Below are 17,564 nucleotides of genomic sequence, written 5' to 3'. Positions count from 1 at the left end.
ATCTGAATAGACTCACATATTTTCTGACACTGTATATGGTTGACATGCTGTAATGGACAAAAGTATTGCATATTTAAAACAACTGCGTCTTTCTTGGAGCCTGAATTATGGCTATAATTTAATCAATTTTTTGTATAACAGCATGCGTCAGAAACTGCATAAGCCAGTCTGTTTGAGATCACTTAATGGCTGTGTCTGAAGCGTAATAAACGCTGCCTACTCAAACAGTATTCTGAGGCAGGAAGGCACCCAGTCATGTCCGAATTTGTTTGTATAAAAAAAGTTGCTCCGTTCTGCCATTTTTTGAATGCAGCTCAGATGTATATCCCATAATCTCTGTGTCAACGCAGATGGGGTTTAAAAAAAAAAAAAAACATAGCAGAAGACACTAGCATTTTGTGACGCATCGCTGCCTTCAAAGCACGTCACAGGTATAATTCAGTTGCAGGGACCTTAATTACAACACTGCCTTCTAAGGCATTAGCTTATAAGACAGCATAGGTAGCAAAGCATCAGGACTGCTCCCTTTAGTTCTGGACACAGCCAATAGCATGATTTAGGCTTGCGGTTTAAACAATATTAATGGGTAGAGTATCAGCTTGCATTACTTACTTGCTCCAGTGCAAAACTTTGGACATTAAACATGCACTGGCTGATCAACTACATTTGGTGTAAAACTGGACACTGTAGTCACACCCCAAGGATGAAGAGTGGTTTCCCCTACCACAAACTGTGCGTTCCTCTGCAGCTCCATGACCTGTGCGGCCTGCTGCTGGATCATATAGAGTTCCTGTTGCCGCATGAGCTGCTGGTGGGAAAGAAGCTGCAGCTGATGGGCGTGCTGCAGACTGCTGCCTGCTGGTGGGTACATTGCCGACCACAGTGGGGGGCCGCGCTCCAACATCTCTGCTGCTGCAAGAGGAGGAGACATTAGTGCTGCACATGCCCAATATGTGAGAAAGACTGTGCTCCAGACAAGGGATACATAATACCCTGTGGTATGAATAACAAGCATGCCACATACAAATATGCAAGATGTCTCATCTTTTAATTCCTGGGAGGTGCTACAGGTTCTAAATAACCAAAATAACGTTTTATGAATACAAGTTCATTAGACTCTTCCTACTTAGTGTATATTATTATAGATAACCTATAGAATTCTCTGGTTATTGTAAGAATGAATTAATTATTTCTAGTATTCATGACTGCATGAAATCATATATCCTTTTGCTGTGCCATACTGTGTCAAGTATTCTGTATCTATCCATCTATCTACCTCTACATAAAAGCAAGAGAGAAGAAGCGAGAAGACCTACTGTAGTGTGGAAGGTGCTCAGTGGGAATGACAACCAGCTGTCCTGTCTGGGGGTCCCGGGCAAACTGGTAGGGTGGGGGGATTGAGCCAGACAATGTGGGAGGGTAGCCTGGAGGTAGGGCCTGGTGGAGAGAAGGGGGCCCCAGACCTGTAGCACAGAGGGGAGAGACAGCTGGGTTAGAGAGGGAGAGCTCCACAGAGGCTCAAGTTGATGGTCCATTTGCGCTGGCTCACTGGTGGTTTCATGCATGCTCTGGACCTAATCCTCCCGAGAGCCACTGTACTCACTGTAACGTCACCTCAGAGCTTTCAGCACAGACCACCCTCCACTGCTGCCAGCAATTCCAGCACTTTAACTGCTGTCATTTTCTTAAGAGATGCTGGTGCTTTTCCAGTAAAGTCTAGACAGGAATTTTAACGTCACTGAGCTGTGATAAGGCTGCGCTGTTTGCTGTTATTTTTGGAAGGTTACAGGGCTTGCAGGGCCTGGGTGTGTTTCTAAGAATGTCTCGACCCTCAGCCCAGACAAAAAACGCAGACAGCACCACTTGGCAGGTCAACAAAGACTGAGGGATAAATGAATTCAGCACTCAGAACTTACATACTTACACTTTGCCATACCCTTAAAATTACAAGGAGGTACTACTCCACACTGATATGTGCTTCAAACACTTGTTCTTACAACTTGTGTAATGTAAAAGGTAGTCAAGCTTAGCAGGTACCGTATGGAGAACCAGGGAGCCACATAGAGGATGCTCCAGTGCGGGGTAGCCAAGGATGTGAGGCCAGATGGGAGGTGGGGTCAGCAGGCCATCGGCCCGCTCCAGCTAGGGCAGGCCCACCAGTCACCATCAGGTTTGGGTTCAGTCCACTTGCAGATACCAGGGGAGGATGCAACTGATAATCTGCTAACTCCTTACTCTCTCTGGAAATTGGAAATCAAAAAGAGGAATATGTTTAACCTCTAGGAGAAATGTTTAAATCAGATCAGTTAAATGGCTTGTTTTTGTGTAAAAACTAAAATTCAAATGACTTCTCAGTTGACCACAGCTGTAAACTGTTCATGGAGCCCTTTAACACATTCAGACTGGTCTGAGCTATAAAGTATAGACGTCTCGTCATGCCTCAGCAGTCTGTGACTGTTCCTGAATTAAACGTAAGGTGCAATGCTGAGAGCAGCATCCTGCTGAGAAAGCTGGATGTTTTTATAAGCACCAATTTCCACAGTGGAAAAGACTGGCATTTTCTGCCACTCTAAATGACTGCAACACTTTGAAAATAGACTCAGAAGAGATGGAAAGTACCCCTAAATCCATCTACTCTTTAAAGAACCTCATGCTGAGAGTGAGACTAATAATAAGAAAAAAAAGCCATCTTAAAAAACCTGTGAAGAGAATCAAAGCTGCAGGACTGAGCGGATGTGCTCACAGACCTTTGCAATAAAACTCAAACATTTCAATAATGAGATGTTTTTAATTAACTAACTCTAGACTATCTTGGCATTTTCTGAAGACTGTATCAGCTTGCTTGAGAAAGGAAATGTCTTTTTTGGCATATCTGCCTCACTCTGGCTTCTAACCAGCCTAAACAAAGCCTTAGCACCAATCTCTGAGGTGCAGATCTTGCAGGATCCAAAAGCACATTCACCTGTCACTAGTTTAAGTAACTTTAATGAGTAACCTTCAAAGGAAACATCCTATACTTTTGCAGCCCTAATCAGTAGCTCCCACTTAACTGCATAGACTTCAATACCATCCACATGCCCTTTGAGCACTTTCTACTCTACTTTTCCTTCTCACTGTCAAGAGAGCCAAAAGAGAATCTACAAGCTTCAAGGCATGACTCACTTATCATTAGAAAGCATAGATGGCAATATATGATTCACATAAACTAAATAGAGGAGAATACATCATTGTGAACAGAATCAAAACGAGCAGAGGAAATAATAGTAAATGCCACAAAAGGCTGACATTCTGAACCCCAACTTCTATTACAGAAGCAGAAATTCAATGTACAAACACTGAGCATGCCGTTTCCAACTCCAAATAACTTAATGTTTCTTTACTATTACATTTCCCTCTGCTCTTCGTGTCTGGCTTCCCACAAAAATGACCAGAGGCCAATGTGATTTTAACCCCCGTAGTCTCCTTCAGAGCAACATAGCATCTTTCATCACACTATTAAATTTACGGTCTGTGAAACATGAAACGAGTTTGCAGAAGCTCCCACAAGAAAAGAGTTATGGATTAAAAATGGCAGATTCATAAATATAAAAACAGGGGAGGGAAAGTTGTGGCACCCGAGACCCCTACAAGAGCATGAGCTATTCGACACTGTCAAACGTTAGTAGCAATAAGCCCAGACAGGCAGGTCTTTCCCCATCAGGCTTTTAGAAGAGCTCTACACCAGCAGTCAAGATTTCACCTCAACACTTTCTCCTGCTCGCGCTCCAGCCGTCCACATAGAAGGCGGTCATCACGGTGACGTGCTCTTTCATCTCCTTGCTCCTCTTCCTCGTGACCTGGGCCTGTGGGACAAAAACAGCCAATCAGAATAAAGGACAGCATGTTCAAGCTCTGACATGAGGTCATTCTGGCTTTGTGACTAAGGCATTATTGACCACGACTTCACAGGTCTGGGCACCCTCTTGTGTTACATAAAGAGTCAGTTTCTTACTTGCATCTTAAAGAGAATCAAAATTTTCAAAATTTCATTCAGAGTGGTTTGATGTGAAATGTTTCATTCTAGAGAAACTTACTGAGCAGAGTGGTAGTGATGGGAACCAGAAGGCAGAAGCATTTAATGCCTCTAAAAGCTATATCACAAAAGTTATTACATTAAATGGTTATGAATATGCTACCTGATGCCTGAGGCATTGTTTTATGATAGTACTGAGATGAGATTTTGGTCTAAAACACATTTCTTAAAATACACTCAAGGTGGAGAGCTACATGCATTGTAATGCAAAATGGCACCCAAGCACAACTTAAAATACTAGCAGAATTCCCTTTTAGCCTGCAACATTTTAAACAGTTTCACTATGATCCATTTGGTAAGCATAAAAGTTCAATGAATGAAACTTGTGATGAACACAAGTCGAGAAACAGATCGCTTTGAGGTTACTTATTAATCACACTCATAACACTTCACACTTGTGTTGAGTGAGTAACAAAATAGTTTTTTCTGGAAACAGTGCTACATTTAACACACATGAGCAGCAGACAACAGCGCAAAAGACAATTGCAACAAGATCAATACAAACATTTGTAAAAACACAGAAATTGAGTACATGTACCTGCATTACCATTACAGAGAAATATAAATAAATTTTATTTCTACAGGTTTATAAATGCAGTTTAAAAAAAGCTTAGTAGCCCAGTGTCACCTAAATGGTCTGTCCAATAAATACACCATCAAATACACAATCAAAAATAACTGTTTGATAATATTTTTTAGGCAATCATCTGCTGACAAGATGTGATTCTGATATCATGCATCCCTAAATACAGCCAATAAACTATACGATATACAATACTACACAATATACAATAACTACACCTAACCTTTACGCACAGGACAGAAGAGAGTAGGCAGTGTACGATGGGGAGGAGAATAGAAACAGACCAGCTGTCAGGCCACAGCAGCGATGACTGTTGTGCATGTACTATTGACAGTCCACCGATAATTAGTAATAGTCCTTTGCAGCTTAACCACAAGCATTGTCAACTGCAGACAACGTAGACAGACTGAAATGTCTGCTTGTGCAAAATGAGTGAAGTGTAATGTTTCATGTGTAAACTGACTGTCATATTACAGAAGAAAAATGCCACATTAGTGAACATCATATGACAGAGCGTCATATTTCTGAAGGAAAATGCGTTATGGTTTCCGATTCACACAGACTAAGACCACTTGCACAGAACAATAACTTCACTTCAAAAACTTCAAAGCCATCAAGCAACCTCATCAAGACTGTAACAGCACAAGATGATCACTTTGCTCTTAAATGTTAGATGGGATCAGAGGATCAAGCTGTTTGGGGGCTGAGATGGACAAGACAAACATTTCTCAATCATGTTTACACTCCAAATACCAAAGAATAATAAATATCAAGATGTAGACCCTTGTTTACTTCAGGATGAATGTAGCCAGAATCCCCGAGAGTGATTCAGCGCGAGTGTATTGAACGTTCCTGAAATTGAAAGACACCATCGGGGAGGAGACCACGCTCCTCGACCTTAGACAGGACGCGAGAGCCCACAGATCTTCGTCAAGCCCCAGGAGAAAGGTTTCAGCCTGTTTCCAAGGTTACCGAAAGCCTGACCAAGACGCCATCGTTTGCATCAGAAACACTGCAGATTACTTGAGTAAAGCTCTCTTGCCCCTGTTTTTTCCACAAAAATTGTGTAAATTCAAACATCGCTGCACGAGAGGGCTAATGTTATTACTACAATCCCTTTGCACTCAGAAGGACATAAATTAATGCCCCTCTTTCCCCATGCCTCACTCTCTCTCTCTCCCAAGGCTGATTCTATTGCTTAGCAACAAACCTAGTCTTATTAGAATTCAGTGCTTGTTTACAGCTTTTAGTTCTGCTCTGTAAATTACATTTCTAATGCAGGCAGGCAGGCTGTGTCTTAGTCAGTGAAAGGTTTAACACACTCCGTGTTGCTAGCGGGAAGCAGTTTGGGCCAAAGCGATAGTGCAGCTCACGGCCAGGATCTGGAGTCTCTAGTGAGAGGGATTGAAAGCACGTCAGCTCCGCCTCTCATGCATGTTTTGCTTTCATACTGAGGGCAAAACGACCTTGCTGTTGAGGCATGGCCAAACAGCCTCTCACCACATGAAGACCGACAAGGTTGATGGGTGTTTTCTTCCTTTTTTGTAAATAAATTTCAGACTTTAAAGCATGCACGCAGCTTAGGGCTGTAATAATACACAACTTGCACAATACATATTGTTGTTTTTGGATCACAATATATTTCCAGCACAGGATTAGAAATGAAGTGCTAGCAAAACTTGTGTTTATTTTTTGGTAATTCCCACTGTTGTCTCTAAAGACAAAAAAAAGCTCAATGAAGGGATAACTGGCACAAGTCATTTTCTTAGAAGACATTAAATAAATAAGTCAACAAATAAAAATGAAAGTGTAATATCTATATAAAAGTAAACAATCCGCTCTTGCATTTCTGTAAGTGTGGTTCTTATCCTCTGGAAATGAGTGAGAGGGCATTTTCTAACATTGGTTAATCACCTTCTTAAATTTTCTGTTTCATTCCAGTTACATGTTACTGCTGCTCCATTTAAGGTGGAACAGATAATTCAAATAAGAGGCTGGCTAACTTTTAGCTTTGCATTTTCTCCTCGCTCCAGTAACTGTCATTTGGCTAATGTCTTCACAAGTCATTTCAGGTATTAGCACAGCTATTTGGTACAATGAGCAATGTTGACACACTGTTTTATAATTAATTAACTTACTGAATATTATATTGATCAACTAATCCATTACGCCCTATGCAGTTTCCAAGAAGATCTCTGGCCACCATCATTCAAAGATTCTTCCTCTGCAACAAGCAATTTATTCTTTCACAGCACAATGGACCCAAAGTCATACTGCACACAATCTGCGCATACTGCATGCATCATATACGCATTACAGGCCTTTTTGGCCTTTTTTTCCCCTCCAAATAAATCACAAGACATTGTTTCTGTAATTGAAAATCAACTTTGTTTTTTACGTTAATATTAAAGCAAAGCAGTGTTTTACCTTTAATGCCTCCCCCAAGAATAGGTCTGTCTCTGTCCGATACTGTGCTGGACTTGCTGCTGTCTCTCTGTCGAGCCACAGCCACCGCGATGCCCACTGGGGGGTGCCGAACCTCAGTCTCCCCCTGAGAGGAGTTTCCATCCCGGCCAAAAGACTTAGCACTCTCAGGCCTCTCAGGCTCTCTCTTCAGCTGCTTTCCAGGCTGCTGGGGCGGCAGGTGCTGAGCCTTGGACCCTGAGTGCTTACCGGCCTCCGGCTTCAGGTTGCCCAGTCCACCAAACGGACTGCGGCTATCCGTGACTTGCCTAGAGCCTGCCTCGCTCGAAAAGTTCCCACTGTACTTTATGAGGCTCTGCATGGCCGACACCTCGCTGTGGGACTCTGGACTGCCTCTGCTGCCCGAAGGTCGGGCCGCAACCGCTGGGTCTAGGTACATGCGTTTGCCCTCCTCCTCTCTTCTAGGTCCATGGATGTGCTGGGCTGCCAGAGCAGCCATGTGGTTGGTGGCATAGTTGCCTAACTCAAAAGGCTTCCACTTGGCCTCGGTTGAGTGAAGAACTGTGGAGTCCAGGCTAGAGAACGTGGGGCCGGACCTTTGAACAATTTCACGTTCTTGGCTGCGGCCTTCCGCCTCCAACCCTGTTTTGATCATGTGTTTGGGCATGCTGATGGTTAAGTCCCTGGCATCTGGGCTGTGGCCAGATTTGCTTGTGCTCAGATCTGAGAGCGGTGGCCTTTTTACTGCTAAATTGTTGGCCCTGATTACAGAGCCCTCTTCCCGTACAATGTCTCTCTTGATATCACCATGAACAGGAGGAGATTCGCTCCTAACGGAGGAGCGCCCATGATCTGCGGGTGTTCTTTCGCCCCCCACTTGCAGTGGCATTCTGTCCCTGCTTTTATTATCCCGAGCTTGTGAGGCTATTTGGATGGGTCCTTTCCGCTCGTCGTAAACCTCAACAGAAGGCACGTAAGTGGGAGCGGTCACTCTATGTTCCTTGGCTGGCGGCTCTTTGGCGGCCGAGTAGAGCTGGTACAGGCCGGGTGGCATGTGGTGTGGGGGAGGGTAGGTGCCGGAAGGCACCAGCCTGGGTGGGAGGTGCTGGGCTGGGCTGCTCTGCAGGGAGGAGGCGCTGGTGTAAGACACATGCAAAGTGCCGAGCGTAGTGGCCCCTGAATCACATCTTTTCTGCTTGTCGGAGGGCGGCTGGGCATGTTCGTCGTCCCGCTCCTTTCTCTCCTGCTCCACATTCTGGTACCTGGTCGGCGTTCCGCTGCTGCCGCTACTCCTGCAGTTGCTAAGAGAGGAGGGCTGGTGGGGGTGCTTGTATTTAGTGTCTGCAGCGCCTGGTGTGGGAGAGTGCTGCTGAAAGAAAGGCCACGTGTGCTCAGCTGTCTTGATGGGCCGCTCTGAGCTGCCGGTTCGCCGCTCGTCCTCGGCCTTCACATCCAGGGTGAGGTCCACCACACTGTGAGGCCGTGGCTCCTCGCGCCCCTTCTCCCGCTCCCTGCGCTGGACGGAGTGGCCCGAGTCGGCCTTGCAGGGCTGTTTGTCCTTCCCCAGCTCCCGGCCCAAGTCTCTGGAGCTCTTGTGGGGAGGCATGGCCTCCTTCTCTCTGGAGAGGGAGCCAGGCATGTGCGCTGCCAGGCTCCGGACCATGGCAGACTGGGAGTGTACCGAGCCTGCCAGGTAAAACCCCTCTGGAAAGAAAAGAGCACAGATAGAATAAGTAAACCTGAAGTCACACAGTTGGGATGTAATGTAACATAACTCGTTGCCAAGAGCATGAATAGATGAGTTGTCCCCCATTTAGCCTGAAAAACTCCACACAAGAATCAGGTTTACTCCTTATTGTTGTACAGGCACATTTTGCTTAAGGAGCACTGGGGCAGCAGTTTGCTGGCCTTTTAATTCTTCTAAAATGGAAGAGATAGCTTCGAGATTTGTACAGCAAAGTCATCACATCATATGAACAGTTCAACAGATCAGGGTCATAAGATTATTTGGGGGAAAAAAAAAAAATCAATATATTAGGCTCAAAACAACAACATCATATAACTTCTGGCCTTGAGTGTGAAAATAAATTCCACCCAGTGATGCCACAGAAAAAGATTGTCAGTTTTTATATGACAGTGTGCACTAATATAATATTAGTGAAGTGAATTTGAACACTGAAACAAAATTACTCTAAGATCCGGTACAGCCCAAGTAATTTTAGACTACATAAAATGATATTTCGCAAATGACAAGATGTATAATGAATTCATTATATTCACAGTAAACTGATCTTTCTTGGTACATTATTCTTTCTCCTATTAAAACTTAAATATAGACTGACAAAGTTGTTCTAGCTGAGACCATTATGAGCAGTAATAAAAGCAATTTCAGGGGATGTTAAATATCTCGAGATAGAGATTGTTCTTCTCCACTTCTGTGTCAGACAGACCTTTTTGGGAGTCGAAGAGTGCATGTTGACCTAGCTGCGGGTGCTCCAGGTGACCCAGAGGAAGGTAGGGGCTGGGGTAAAGACCACTGGGGAGATGTGGGAAACCTAAAGAGAGAAAGAGAAAAAGAAAAGGTGAAAAAAAGAAAGGTAGAAAGAAAAAAAAACAAAAAACTCAATGTTAGGCATGCTATGCCAATTATCAAGTCATATTATGGATATTTCTGAAGGAAGAGGGGTGGGTTTCATCTTATTGCAGCATTTCATTAACGACAGTGCATTTATGAGTATGCAACTGCTCCATAACAAAAACATTTTGCCATCCTTGCTTACTGTTTCAAATGCATTTTCTCTCCTTTTCAAAAGACAACAATGGACTTCTCACAAATCTGCTTCAACCCTGGAGCAACGACTCATGTTGGTACCATCATAAAGTAGAATTATGCACACTGAGAACAGGAGAAAAATATTTTTTTTTTATGTCTTACAGCTTGTCACCAGGAAGTGCCCATTCAAGACTTTAAGATTTCAGGAGTTTAGCAAGGACACAGGAGCTTGCACTGAGTAAATAAGAACAAAAACGCCCAGACAATAAGGCCAGTGAAACGGATCTGGAGAGAGACGTAACATTTCCCTGCTCTAAACAGCACTTTATAGAGGTACAACAAGGTTGCTGGAACTAAGAACAAACAGGCCTCAAAAGATAAAAATAACTGACATTTCTCAGAGAAAGAGGGAGAAGCAGATGCTAGAAGTCAACGTCACTGATGAACACAGGGTCAGGCAAGTGCCTCCATCATGTTTTGGCCCTAATGGCTGAATTTGAATGGGGTGGCTGAGTGGGGGAATTGGGCTCTGGAGTGTGAGCAGAACAGCAGCGCAGGCGAGGTGGGTGTGTATTTATAGGCAGAATGAGCCCAAAGCAGCGGAGAAAGAACTGCCCCGACCTGTTGCAGCGTTTAAGGAGAAACTTGGCAGCGCGAAGCAAGCATCAAACGCCCTGGCCCCCGGCGCGTGCTGAACCCACAGTGACTCTATCCTTGGAGCCATGCGCAAAACTACAAATGAAGTGTTTGTCTCCCCTCCCCCCTACAAACCAGCACTTCCAAAGCATATATTATTCAAACCCCTTACAGCCATATTGGGGGTGGGGCAGGGGGGGGTGGGGCGGGGGGGGTTTAAGTGGCTTGGAGAGATGTCAGGAGGTGGCACTATGACTCATAAGAAACCCTAAAAGAGATGAGTCACCACTAAGTCACACAATCCTAGATTCAATCCTTTCCTTCTAAACACTGCGCTGGGACTGTTGAAGGGAGGAGAGGGCAGTTTGGCAAAAGCCTGCAAAGCAAATCAAAGGAATTAAACAGGCCCTGAATGCTCGCTTCCCCTCAGGGTAAATTGCCACAAAATTCACTGTAGAAGGTCAAGCAGCCTGGATGTTTTTCCCGCTACGCTGGAGGACCCCTAGCCACTGAACTCTCTCTTAACATTCCACCACATTTTCCTTTCACTGAAGAAAAGTAGGTGTAACAGTTCACAGAGCGTATTAGAACTAAATTCCAGAGAAACTGAAAATACTTCCTTCACAACTGACTAAGCATGGAAAATTCAGCAAACTAGGCCACTACACACATATGAAAAAGAACAATCTCCTTTTGAGTGTATTGATGACTCCATTTCACGAAGAATTCTAAAACATAATGGATTAGATTTGGTATCTATGTAATTGCAATCAAGTTCCATCAATATATGACTCAAGCTTTCATTGCATGGGTGCCCTTTAGAGAGACAGACACACAATAGATACAGGGTCTTCCAGGGGCAAGGTCAGGGGTCAGCCAATCTTAATGAGTGTTTCCAGAAGCCTGAATGAGTGTTTATTAGAGGGTAAATGGCAGAAGCACTCTGGCTATAGAGGAGGAAGATCAAGGCTGCTCTGCAGCAGTAGTCTCACATGCCTAGGCCCTTAAACTTACTAAAAGCATGAGGTCAGCAGAGCTCTAAATGGAGTATTGTGTCAGCTGGAGACACAAATGTGGTCATATTACTCAGTCCTTCCCTGAAGTCACTAGGCAAGCTGTTTATTTGCATGTTTTGTAGGGGTGTGGGAAAATCGATTCTTAGATGCATCGCAATGCGGACGTAAACGATTCTGAATCGATTCACAAATGTCAAAAATCGATTTTCTAAATATTTAATTTATAACAACATTTAATGTCCAGTATGTCTCAGTATGTGTTAATGTCCTAGTATAGGCTAAACAATATAAACGAGAGCGCAGATTTACTTTACTCTGCTTTAAGCTTTAGCTTTAGCCACTTTCCTCCCATCTCCATCAGAAAACTTTTCTTCAGAAGTAGATCAGTTTCTCATAAAATGTCTTTCAACGTTCAACTGTTTTCCAAGGCTGAGGTCGCTTCTCATTCTCCAGCTTAATGTATGAATTTTCCCGTTCCACCTTAAATTCTGACTGAGGCGCCGAATGTAAATGCGGCACCATTTAAGGTGGAACGAGAAAATTCGGAAGAGAAGCGACTTCATCTTTGCGACTTTTTACTGTTTGACAGTCTCTTGTTGCAGATTTAACTTGCCATGAAACCAACTGCGCTGCTTATGAATGCAAATAACGCAGTCTGCAGTCTACACGGCAATTCTCAGTCGTTGCGAAACAGGGCTTTCGCGCAATGTTGCACACGTCCTGTCTTGAAGATATTTTACTAACACAGTGATCCCTCCCACCCCTTTCTCTACAACGAGACCAAAACCGAAGTTATAAAATCACTGAATTAAACGGGCAGGACGGCTGTAACACGCTGCGTGGACATCCATTACCACTGGATCTTATTTCACCGTAACTGCGCATTTTATCGCAGATGAGTGGCAGCAGCGTCTCATGTGCTCCAAAGGCAGTGGATGAGAGCCTTCTAGTTCACTTGCCACCTCACTTCCATTTGTTTTATTAATAAAAGATATTGGAAGTAAATTCATTATGGATCATTACAAATACTTTGCTTTAAAACTACCAAGTCCTCACACAGTGAGAAAATAGAAATGATGTATAGAGATGCGTCGAGATGCATCGATAATCGTTTTATAATCGCATCGCAGCCCTCTGATTCGTAATCGAATCTAATCGTGAGGTGCCTAGAGATTCCCAACCCTAATGTTTTGTATGGCCAACCTCAAAAATAAGCACCCCAAACTTAGATTTCATCTGTTTACCAGGCCTAGACTTAACTGATCTGTGAGAAATAGCAGCAAACTCCCTGAAGCTCAACAATCAACAATAAACAAAGCACCAAGCATCATGGCTGCACCTTTTTGATAATCTGTAAGCAGAAAAAATTAAGCGCAACAGCATCACACAGTAGTCACACAATCTTTTTGATCAGAATGCAATAAAATCAATACCAAATTAACTGAAATCCCGATTTTGGCTGTGGAAGGCACTAATTAATGCATTTATGCTCACTATAACCCAATCATGCACTTCTAAAGACGAACTTCAAATGAGTGCTTCATCTAATCACACAATTCTGTGTACCATGATATTCCCAATAATTTATTGATGTTCTTTGAGTGTTCTCACTAATCAGAGGTGCTCATGCACATGAAAATCACTGATGTTCCCAGGAAGTGCACTGTGACTGAACATCACCATTAATTGCATTTAATATCAACAATCCCAATTTCATTAAAATAACCACGATGGACAAAATCACAGTCTATTAGGATGCCTGATTTCAGCCAAGTACTGATTAAGATACTGCACCAAGATTATTTATAACGACACTAGTTGTAAAGCCCTTCAGCATGCTTGGAAGTTCAAAGGCTCTCTTTATATAGTCCATCTCAGGTGACATGATGGTGCTATGCTGTTGATGGCATTCCGACACCATTCCAAGAGAGGACTGAAGAAATCCTAGCCATAGCAACAGGGACAGAGTGGAAACCATTCTGTTTATTTCTGTGTTCCTGGGAGAAGTGTGGGAGAAGTGCAAGCAAGCAAGCAAGGCTCTTCCAATTTAGGGCACATCTAATCTCTGTTTCTCTAATGTGAGAATAAGCAAATCTTAGCCTCGGCAATATCTGCAGGATAATGAGTTTTGGCTGTCCATAGCCCTTTCCTGTGGTTCTGCTTCCTTAAACCACAATGCACCTATAAAGCCTCGATGCAAAGGAATGTCCAGACTGGCTAGTCAGCCAACAGATAACCTCTCAGGACAAAAACAACAGTAAAGTGGGAGGGGAAAAAAAGAGCATAATCCATCTGACAGATTAAAGGGTTTAAGCCAGTGTGATCTTGAAACGGCAAGATATAGGGGGTTTCATGAAGCTCAAGAATGATTTAACCTAGCTCATTCTCCTGGGATGTATTACTAAGGAGTGAAGAAGGTTGCATTTAAAGTGGGCCATGTAGTGTGAAATCTGGCTCAAAACAGAACTACGAAAAAGGAAGCCACTAACATTCAAAAGCACAAATGCCAGGACTTTGAGATGCCCTCACTGACTGAAAATAATTTGAGGCTAAAAAAACTCCCGAGAAATGCATACTCATGTAACCCTGTAGAAAAGTGAGGGGCTGTTTAGAGAGAAGGTAGGGGATGGACACTGTTGTTGTGGTTCCCAGCTCTGGTCCTATAGCACCCTTGTCCTGTGTATTCTGGTGTTTCATCAGCAGAATAACAACAATCAGCTCCAATTTTGGGATCAGCAGATATTTGCTTCAATAAAAATAAATAAATAAATAAATAAAGAATTAAAAAAAAAAAAAAGGATGTGATTTGGCTGATCGGTCTAACCAACATTTGACAACATTCACTGCAGATGATGCTGGACTAATATGCTAAGACACACACAGAACAGGTATAAACACAGAACACAATTTGTTGTTACACCCACAAATGCAAGTTAAAACTCTACCAAGCAAAGAAGACACTATATATATATATATATATATATATATATATATTATATATATATATATATATATATATATATATATATATATATATATATATACACACACACACAGACACACACACACACACACACACACACACAGGATCCAGAAATGCTGCTGCCTTCTCTGGCCCATAGCTCATTTAACCCTTAAACAGGCAGCAGTGAAAAAGTAGTTTGGAGGCTTTAATACTTAAACACTCAACCTAAACCTGCAGACAAGTGTAATCAAGCATGTTTGAGTGAGAAAATCACCAAACTGTGCTGGACACCGGCCCTCCAGGTGACAGAACGTCTACAGTAACTCAGATAACCACTCTGTACAATTGTAGTGAGCAGAAAAGCATCTCAAAATGCAGAGCACATTAAACCTTAGGGCAGATGGGCTACAACAGCAGAAAACCACATCAGGTTCCACTTTTGTCAGAAAAGAAAAGAAAGCTGAGGCTGCAGCGGGCGCAGACTCATCAAACTGGACAGTTAAAGACTGGGAAAAATATAGCCTGGTCTGATGAATCTCAATTTCTGCTGAGGCACACAGATGGTGGGGTCAGAATTTAGCACCAACAGCATGAATCCATGGACCCAACCTGGCTTGTATTAACAGTTCAGGCTGGTGGAGGTGGTGCAATGGTGTGGGGGTCAATCATCAATCAATCACCGCTTGAATGTCACAGCCTGTTTGAGCATTATCGCTGACCATCTTCTAATGGCTACTTCCAGCATGATAATGCACCATGTCATTAGGCAAAAGTCACCTCAAACCGGTTTCATGACCATGACAATGAGCTCAGTGCTCTTCAGTGGCTTTCACAGTCACCAGATCTAAATCCAACAGAACACCTTTGGGATGTGGCAGAACAGGAGATTCACAGCATGAAAGTGCACTTAAAAAACTACAGGAATTGCATGATGCAATCATGTCAACATGGACCGGAATCTCAAAGGAATGTTTCCAACATCTTGTGGAATCCATGCCACTGAGACCTGAGGCTGTTTTGAGAGCAAAGGGAGGCCCTACCCAGTATTAGTACAGTGTTCCTAAATGCTCACAATGTATATGGTTATACTGTTGTAAATGAACATACCTGTGCATGATAATATATGTTTTTGCAGTGAATATTAACACATTTTCCGGTTTGACACATAAATTTGAAGTTGCTGAGTAATAAGTTGTAACACCAGGAATATCTTTAGACATTTTTTTCTACATTGGCACACTAAGACAACATGCCTAATTAGTGTTATGAATTTGTTATTGTTTAGTTGAAAATAACTGATTATTATATAATTATTTACCACCTGGTCAGTAAGTCCTGCACTACTGGTGGCAATGATTATTTCTGAGCAGGCTGACTAAATGATGGCATATAACCTTAAATCAAGTCATGTGACTTACATACAAATAACATAAAACCTTTGATAACTGATAACTTAATTGGGTAAAAAGCTTTAATCAAGCCCCCTACAGGACTTTTCCAGTGGAAAAGTGCCCTGTGGTCCAACAAATCAAAATTTTAAATTCTTTTTGGAAAATACAGATGCTGCACTCTCCAGGGCTAATAGGAGAGGGACCATCGTCTGTGATGGTATAGGGGTGCATCAATTAATATGGAATCGGTGACTTGCACATCTGTGAAGACACCATTAATGATGAACTATACATACAGGTTTTGGAGCAACATATGCTGCCATTCAGACGACAACTCAGGGAAGGCCTTACTTTTTCCAGCAAGACAAAGTCAAACCAAGCTTAACGTATTACAACAGCATGGCTCCATAGTAAAAGAGTCCAGGTGCTAAACTGGCCTACCTGCAGTCACCTATTGAAAACAATGGCGCATCACAAAACGAAAAATAAGACAAAGGAGACCCTGAACTATCGGGCAGGTGAAATCTCCTATCAAGCAAGGATGGGAAAAGCAATTTACTTTCAAAATTACAGCAATTGATCTCCCAAATGTTAAGAATGTTGTTAAAAGAAGAGGTGATGGAATATTGTATTAAACATGCCGGTTCCAACTTTTTTTTTTTTTTAAACATGTTGCTGGCATTAAATTCAAAATGGTCATATTTTTCAAAAAACAAAACTTCAGTTTCAACGTATGAAATATTGTCCTTTCACTATTTTTAATTAAATACAGGGTCTAAATGATGTTCACATTACTTTATTCTGTTTTTATTTACTTTCTGCACAGCATCAGAATTTGTTTGGAAACAGGGCTGTATACACACGCACATAGATCCAATTTCTATATTTTATAAACATTCATATGTGAGCATCAGCAGATATTTACAGAATTCCCACACAGTTGCATCCCTATTTAAGAATCCCTTCCTGAATTCAAACAAGTGGGTTAAAGCAAGAAAAACAGAAGTGTAACGATACAGTCAGCCCACCATTCAACTGGATTCACAATACCGGATTCACGATTTAATATTCTCACAAAATTTTGGACCAAGTGCTTCATAATCATGTAGATGCATGAAGTTACTAATGACACTAGAGCTGGGAGGCAGGAGAAATGCTGAAGTGAGGTGTTGATCAGTGATGACCGTTTGCAAACTTTGGTGTTGAAATAGTCTACTTGCACTAGATGCTGTAGTTAACATATGGCGAAGTCCATCCTCTATGATGCATTGTCACAATGCACTGTCACACCCATACAATAAAAACATTCAAGTGTGCAAGGAAGGGGGTATTTTACAAAGTAAGATTTCAGTAAACCAGATAAATTAAGCCAAAGATAAGTACAAGAGCTAAGATCATTCATATTTGACAATTTTCATTTTTGACTTAAGTTATTCAACTGTTAAATACTCCATGTGCTGGGGGGCCCACTGCTCCCCCTGCCCCCAAACAGAGTAGGTTATTAAAAGGGCAGAACAGAGTTTTCACTTTCACATCAACACCTTAACAACCCCTTGGGCTCTCCTCTCAGAATGCCTCCAAACTTCTACCTCCTGCCCCTCTCCACTGTACGTTGGCAATATCTCACACTTCCTATTTTATAACCACGTCAACATTAGGAGAGGTCATCTGGATTCCAGTCAGCAGCAGGGAGCATCACGCTGC

The 17,564-nt window shown here is 42.6% G+C and overlaps 1 protein-coding gene across 6 annotated transcripts in view; it reads right to left on the bottom strand.

Annotated features, from left to right (window-relative positions):
- The window catches only part of tnrc18 (trinucleotide repeat containing 18), a 66,628-nt gene that overhangs the window by 28,753 nt on the left and 20,311 nt on the right, over positions 1-17,564 (bottom strand). For 5 of the 6 annotated variants that reach the window (XM_036566714.1, XM_036566716.1, XM_036566715.1 and 2 more), the window contains exons 4-9: positions 9,530-9,634; positions 7,083-8,783; positions 3,740-3,842; positions 2,038-2,240; positions 1,317-1,463; positions 725-912 (exon numbers count right to left, since the gene is read on the bottom strand). In XM_036566714.1, the coding sequence (XP_036422607.1) occupies positions 725-912; positions 1,317-1,463; positions 2,038-2,240; positions 3,740-3,842; positions 7,083-8,783; positions 9,530-9,634 (2,447 nt within the window). The remainder of the gene's footprint in view (positions 1-724; positions 913-1,316; positions 1,464-2,037; positions 2,241-3,739; positions 3,843-7,082; positions 8,784-9,529; positions 9,635-17,564) is intronic. The other variant, XM_036566717.1, reaches the window with a different exon arrangement.

The sequence above is a fragment of the Colossoma macropomum genome, unplaced genomic scaffold (genome assembly GCF_904425465.1).
Source record: "Colossoma macropomum unplaced genomic scaffold, Colossoma_macropomum, whole genome shotgun sequence".
Taxonomy (NCBI): Eukaryota; Metazoa; Chordata; class Actinopteri; order Characiformes; family Serrasalmidae; genus Colossoma; species Colossoma macropomum.
Note: the sequence above shows the minus strand (reverse complement) of the source record. Positions and strands in the feature narration are given on the sequence as shown.